Source organism: Bison bison, unplaced genomic scaffold (assembly GCF_000754665.1).
Source record: "Bison bison bison isolate TAMUID 2011002044 unplaced genomic scaffold, Bison_UMD1.0 scf7180017864503, whole genome shotgun sequence".
Classification (NCBI taxonomy): Eukaryota; Metazoa; Chordata; class Mammalia; order Artiodactyla; family Bovidae; genus Bison; species Bison bison.
The window spans coordinates 6,243,268-6,250,366 of record NW_011495061.1 but is presented as its reverse complement, the minus strand read 5'-3'; the positions used below and the strand labels follow the sequence as shown (position 1 = coordinate 6,250,366).

General features: G+C 47.8%; 1 protein-coding gene across 1 annotated transcript in view; it reads right to left on the bottom strand.

Annotated features, from left to right (window-relative positions):
* WEE1 (WEE1 G2 checkpoint kinase) overlaps nt 1-529 on the bottom strand; it is a 14,296-nt gene extending 13,767 nt beyond the window's left edge. The window contains exon 1 of the mRNA XM_010829321.1: nt 1-529. Within this exon, the coding sequence (XP_010827623.1) occupies nt 1-470 (470 nt within the window). The 5' untranslated portion in view covers nt 471-529.
* Nucleotides 530-7,099: the final 6,570 nt, after the last annotated feature.

Sequence of the window (7,099 nt, the reverse complement as noted above, 5' to 3'; positions counted from 1 at the left end):
CGCGCCCCGCAGCCCCGCAGCGACGCATCCCCCGGGCCTCCGCAGCGCACTGGAGAGAACGAGCTGCCCAGAAAGTAGGGCGCGGCCGGCGACTTGACCGGAGACGAGGAGCCGAAGCCCTCCTCCTCCCACGAGTCTCCCTCTGCCCCGCCGCCCGCCGCGTCCGCGCCGGGGCAGGCGCCCCGCAGCAGCATGTCCTCCTCTAGCTCCCCCGGGCTGCCGGGGATTGTGTCCGGAGAGCGACGGCGCTCGGGCCCGGGCTCTGTGGGGCTCCTCGCGGGAGGCAGAGGCGAGTCGGGCTCCTGAAAGGCCGAGTCCTCCCCGGTGCTGTGGCCGCTGCCTTCTTCCTCCTCTTCTTCCTCCTCCTCCTCACAGTCGCTGCAGGGCGAGAAGATCAGCTTCTGCCGCAAGGTGCAGGAGGCCGCGGCGCGGCGCGGCGGCGGCGGCTGCTGCCGGCTCAGGAAGCTCATCGCGCCCCTGGGGCCGGGCGGAGGACCGGAGAACCAGAGCCCGCGGAGTCCAGGGCTCGGCCGGCCCAGGGGGCGGTCCGCCACGTGCGACTAGGCGCGCCCGGGGGCCGCGGCGGCGGCGGGCCTGCGCGGCGGCGAACGCCGGCTCCGGAACGCTCTGGGCGGCGGCCGGCGGGGCAGGCGGCTGCGCGGGCTGTCCGGCAGAGGCGGGGCGGCCCTGGCGCCGAGTCTGGGGTCTCCGCAGGTCCAGCCGCAGGTTCGGGTTCCGCGGCTTCCCGCGACCGTTAACCACGTGAGTGCCCAGTCCGCCAATCTCCACCCAGCCTAGGGTTTGAAAAAAATGGAGGGCGCGACGTAGTCCGCTGGGGAGGGATCGGCTACGCGATTTTGGCGCGAACTCGCTGGCTCCGCCCCTCCTTCTCGGCGCCGGGCCTGGCCAGGGCGGGCGCGGCGCCTCGGGCCTATGAGCGAGCGGGATGCCTGGGAGCTGGGTCTGGCGCCTCCCGGACTGGGCCGGGCAGGAGACCCTAGGCGGCCCTCTGGGAGGGGCGATGGTTGAGGGCTGAACACAGCCGAGCCGAGCGCCAACCCGCACACTACAGCCTCGGGGCCCTTCCGACTTCTCGGAGGTGGAGCTGGACTGGCGGCTGGAGAGCGCCTCCGAGTCCCTGCGGGTCGGGGCGAGCAGGAGGCCGATGTGGCCCTGGGTTGCTCCCGAGGGAGACTGACCTTAACGTCCCGCATCCCTTTGGTTCCGGCCCCTGGGGCGCATGGGCGTGGCTAAGGGGAGATTAGGTTCCCGAGTCGTGGTCTAAGCCGGGAATGGTAACTCCGGCCTCTGGACCGAAGTGTGTGCAAATGGGTTAGGCTGACACCAAAGTCGGAGGAGATGGACACGACTGAGCGACTGAACTGACTGACAGTCAGAAGGAGGAGACTCGAGTTCTCAGGCGAGGTCCCTGGCTGAAGGGCTGTCTCTGAGCCTCTGTTTCCCTCCAGAGAGGCTGGTATGGGGCGGGGGGGATGCAGAACGCCCCCAGGTCGTGGTCTTTGCCATCTCCGTTCCCCCCCACCCCACCCCCCAACTCGTTCACCGTAAATAATGCAGCTCCACACTCGGCCTTAAGCACAAAACCAAGTGCCCACCACGCGGCCACGGTGTTTATATTTGTTTGCCAGCACGTGGGCAAGTGTTGGCAAAACAGATCGGCTTAGCTTGCTGCAAACTTCAAAGCAACTTGAGAAAAAATTTCCCTAGTACTCCTGTCAAATTGTGATTTATCCCTCTGTTATTGTCGAAAACAGAAGTTTCTGACAATTTTTTCAGTTCTAACACCCTAATGAATCTTCTTCCTTCTCGTGTTGTTTTCTCCGTTTTGTTTTTTATTCTTTAGGATACATTCAAAGAAGTAGGAATTACTGTGTCAAAGTATATAAACTGCCCAATTGCTCTCCAGAAAAAAAAAATTATGTTCTCACTGGCAGTGGATTACAGTACACTCTGAGAATTCTGGACATCAGATCAGATCAGATCGGATCAGATCAGTCGCTCAGTCGTGTCCGACTCTTTGCGACCCCGTGAATCGCAGCACGCCAGGCCTCCCTGTCCATCACCAACTCCCGGTGTTTGCTCAGACTCACGTCCATCGAGTCAGTGATGCCATCCAGCCATCTCATCCTCTGTCGTCCTCTTCTCCTCCTGCCCCCAATCCCTCCCAGCATCAGAGTCTTTTCCAATGAGTCAGCTCTTCGCATGAGGTGGCCAAAGTACTGGAGTTTCAGCTTTAGCATCATTCCTTACAAAGAAATCCCAGGGCTGATCTTCAGAATGGACTGGTTGGATCTCCTTGCGGTCCAAGGGACTCTCTGGGTACTTAATGTTTGTTGATCTAATTTTGTTGTTTTGATTCATATCACTGGACAGTTTTCATGGGCTTGTGGCACTTCATGAATATTAACACTTGACCATATATGCTGTTCTAACACTTTTCAAAAGTTAAAATTTAAGCTGGATTTTTAGTAATGGAAACACATCTTAGTATTTATCACATGGGAAATTCCCTGAGATTACATAACTGAAGATGCAGTGAAGAGTAAACAGTCATTTTCTCCAAATATTTGCTAACTGATATTTCTTTTTTGTGTGTGTTAATCCAAACTTAATTTTAAGCTCAGAAGACAGGAACTCTACTATTTTGTATGTTTCAAGGAGTGCCATTCTCTGAAAAGCCAAGGAGTGGTTTTTAGCACCCTCCCCAATGGCAACCCACTCCAGTATTCTTGCCTGGAGAATTCCACGGACAAAGGAGCCTGGTGGGCTACAGTCCATGGGGTCGCAAAGAGTTGGACATGCCTGAAGTGATTCAGCACTCCAACACCTCTTCCCTCCTAGTGAGAAATATAAATTCTTTGATATGGATAGTTGACATTTTATAAATTTCATGTGAAGTATAAATAAAAATAACTCTGTAAAACTTCTACTCTTTGTTGATCTGTAACATGAGTTGTATGTAAAGCAGTGTGCTTCCTAAACACCCCTGCCCCCTAATTTTTTGCCCCACGCTTCTCCTATATAAAGAATTCTATATCTGCTGTTTCTATGTATGCAAAATCAAGCTGCCTCCCACCCCCTTCACTCTTTCACAACATCCTGCTTCATTTCCTTGACAGGCTTTTATCTATCTCAGAGTGTGTTGATTGTTAACTACTATTCCGTTCTAGAAAATGAGGTCCTTGAGTATAAGGACCTTTCCTTTTGTTTATTGCAGTATTCTGATATGGCTTCAGTTCAGTTCAGTCACTCAGTTGTGTCCAACTCTTTGCGACCCCATGGACTGCAGCATGCCAGGCTTCCCTGTCCATCACCAACTCCCAGAGCTTGCTCAAACTCACGTCCGTCGAGTTGGTGATGCCATCTGATCATCTCATCCTCTGTCATCCCCGTCTCCTCCTCTGTCATCCCCATCTCCTCCTGTCTTCAATTTTTCCCAGCATCAGGGTCTTTTCCAATGAGTCAGTTCTTCCCGTCGGGTAGCCAAATTGGAGCTTCAGCTTCAGCATCAGTCCTTCCAATGAATATTCATGACTGATTTCCTTTAGGATGGATGGTTGGATCTCCTTGCAGCCCAAGGGACTCAAAAGTCTCCTCCAATGACATAGTTCAAAAACATCGATTCTTTGGTGCTCAGCTTTCTTTACGGTCCAACTCTCACATCCATACATGACTACTGGAAAAACAATAGCTTTGACTATGTGGACGTTTGTCAGCAAAGTAAATGATACGGCTTAGGTGCTCAGTATCTTCTGAGTGATAATAGGACCCTTACTTACATATTTATTGGTTTATTTTATCTCTCAATATTATTAGTTCAAATGATACAGAAGTCTCCCACTTAACCTTGCAACCCTCTGCCGAAGTCCCCTTCCTGGAGGTGAAAACTCTTCTAATACTCTTTGTTCGTCAACTCTTAACCTTGTCACCTCTCTGCTTCCCTAAACTGGGATATTCTTAAAATCAGCAGGGGCAAAAAGGGTGTGGATTCCCAATGGGAAGGGAAGATTTCTTGGTTCACACCCAGGTCCTCACACAGAATAGGAGAGGTAAATTCCCACCAGATGTATAGAATGACTGGGGGAAAGACGAAAAAAAAATTTTTTTAAATATCATTAAAAGTGATACTCAGGGCAAGAATCCTTTGACTTTCTCCACTTCCATGTAAAATAGATGTTCCCTGCTCCAGACTTTTCACCACACCCTGCGTGGACTATGTAACACCCTTTGTTTACTTGTTTGGCTTCTCTCCCAACCAGGGCTGAGATCAAGTTTTATTTATCTTTAGAGCTGCAGAAAACAGCAGTGTGCCTTGGCTCCAAAGAAGGTGCTTAATAAATGTTTCCGGAATAATTAAAATGTAGTGTTCTTTAAACAACAAAAGTGCCCAAATGAGTAAGAAATCCAGGCCCTGCCTCCTGCGGCTGAGAACATGGCACAACGTTATGGGTTTAACTGCAGCAATATCCTAACTGAAATTCTAAACGATTGTTCCGATTTTTTAAATTTCACGCTCTTCAGAGTACAGCACTCACTGTACTGAGAGAAGGGGTTACGCCCACCTGCCCCGGGGCATATCTAATTCAAATTTCCTGCTCTTTCCCTACCCTGTGTTGTTTTTAACTAATGTTACTAGGCAGCTTTTGTGGTAATGTTGTAATAACTGAGTAAAAATCATGCTCTGGGAGAACAAACTTAACCTGTTTCTCTCCTTTAACAATGATGATTTACCAAGTAAAGACTTTCATTCTGCTGTTGGCCCATTCACTTGTCCTAGCAGCAAAATAAGTCTTCTGCCCTGAAAATTTATAATTGAGAGTCCTAAATCACCTTCTCAAATACTTTTTATACAGCACATAAATATATGTGCGTATTCTCGTAAACATAAGCCATGAACTTTTGAATGAAAGGTCCTTGAGAACTAGGAACTAATTTTTCACAGTGATGTAAGGCTTCTAGGAATGTTTCTCAAGACTAGCCTGCTTTTACCCACAGCTGAATCCTTTCTAGCTTATGCTTTTTATTCTGGAGAAATAACTTTTTGTAAAGATGAGCCTACTCTAATAGATATCTAATTTTTTTTTAAGTCATGTTGGTCAAATCTGTTTTTCACTTAAAAGCCAAATAATATGCTTGAAAAATTCAACTGTTTTTCTTCATCTTCCTGGTGTCTTTACCGATCCCCTTCCACTGGTTCTCTCAGCAAAGCTCACCACTTCAGCCCAGCTCTTAACTGTTACCAACTGCCATTTGGCTCCAGAATCCAGTTCTCAGGCTGGAATGTGGTAACCCTACCACTGCTTGCATTTTACTTCTCAGGTGTAGTTTAGATTTCTGTACTTTGTCGCTTGCCTTAATACCCTCTGATGGATGACATTGTTTGACCACTTCACCGCGTGTTCATCAGCTCACTCTGATACAGAATAATCAAATCCAGTTCCCCCTTAGTTGTTCAATAGATTAAATGGGAGACTAGCATTGTGCCTTACATATAGTGTTCAATAAATCTTGTGTGTACTTTTAAGTATAGCAATTTTTTTTTAGAGATTTTTTTTTATGTGGACCATTTTTTATTCTCTTTATTGGCTTTGTTACAATATTGCTTCTGTTTTTATGTTTGACGTTTTGGCCATGAGGTATGTGGGATCTTAGCTCCCCAGCTGGGGACTGAATCTGTGACCCCTGCCTTGGAAGGCAAGGTCTTAACTACTGGGCTGCCAGGAAAGTCCTTAATTACAGCAGTGTTATTTGAGAATAATCATACTTGTTAATGGCTTTAATCAGTAAATGCAGCCTGTGATTCCTGGTGTCCTCAAAACAAGTTTGCCTAACGTGAAACTTAGGACTTCCCTGGTGGCTCAGAGGGTAACGAATCCACGTGCAATGTGGGCGACCTGGGTTCGATCCCTGGGTTGGGAAGGTCCCCTGGCGCAACCCAATCCCCATGGACAGAGAAACCTGCCAGGCTACAGTCCATGGGGTCAGAAAGAGTCAGACATGACTGAGCGACTAAACACGCAATGTGAATAAACAGTTAAGTCTGTTTATAGCCAGTGAGGATGATCAAATCAGAACAGAGATAGTATTGATAAGAACTTGAAAAGTATAGCTAGGAAAGAGTGACCAGTTGAAAGCTTGTATTTTAATGGAATGAACGTACTTTATTTTCATGCCTAATTAATCTTTAAGGATTACCAACATACTCTTTCCATTTATCCTTCTAACATTTATGTAAGATCAACAGCAGATTCCATTACATACAATTGTATCAATTATATAGATTATGTACAAAAAGTTTGCGGATCTAAAATTCTCATTCAGTTTATCTTTGGGGATTTCAACACTGAAAGACCGTGCTAGGGTACTTAAAAGTTGTATCTGGGGAATTCCCTGGTGGTCCAGTGGTTAAGACTCCAAGCTTCCACTACAGGAGGCACAATCCTTGACCAGGGAACTAAAATCCCACATGCCTTGCAGCACGGCCAAAACAAAAAGGGAAAAAAACCACTGTGTGTGTACATACACAAAACCTCTGCTATAACCAGTTGTGTTAGTGAGAGAAGCCTTCAGGCCTACTCGAAGTCATCTAAGCCTTTACATGGCCCCTCTGGCCTTCAAAGGCTTGATAGTCCACTGCACTCAGTAAGGCCTGTGGCAATAATGCTAACTTTAAGACTTTTCCCGAGACAGTACTGGCCACTGGACATAGCATTCCTAGATAAGAGAGGAGTTCTCAACCAACATTTAAAATTATAGCTCTGTGAGGCAGCCAAAACATCATGCTTCCTATTTGCTATTTCAAAATTCCTTTTTAGAGGAATGGAACTAAGTAGTCCCATTTTCTCCAGTATTGTTAATACTTGCAAAGAGCTGCTTTTCTCTAAATTCTTAATGAGTTTCAGTAACTGAAAAGGTCACGTCACAGGAATCTATTTATAAACAGGAGGAGTCATGAGCGAGTGACCAACAGAACAGCAGTGCTAAATACACAGTCGGGTAATTGATTGATTGCCTCTCGTCCTGGGTTAGTGACACACACAGGAAATGATCTGGAGGACTACAGGACTGCCAGTCTCTG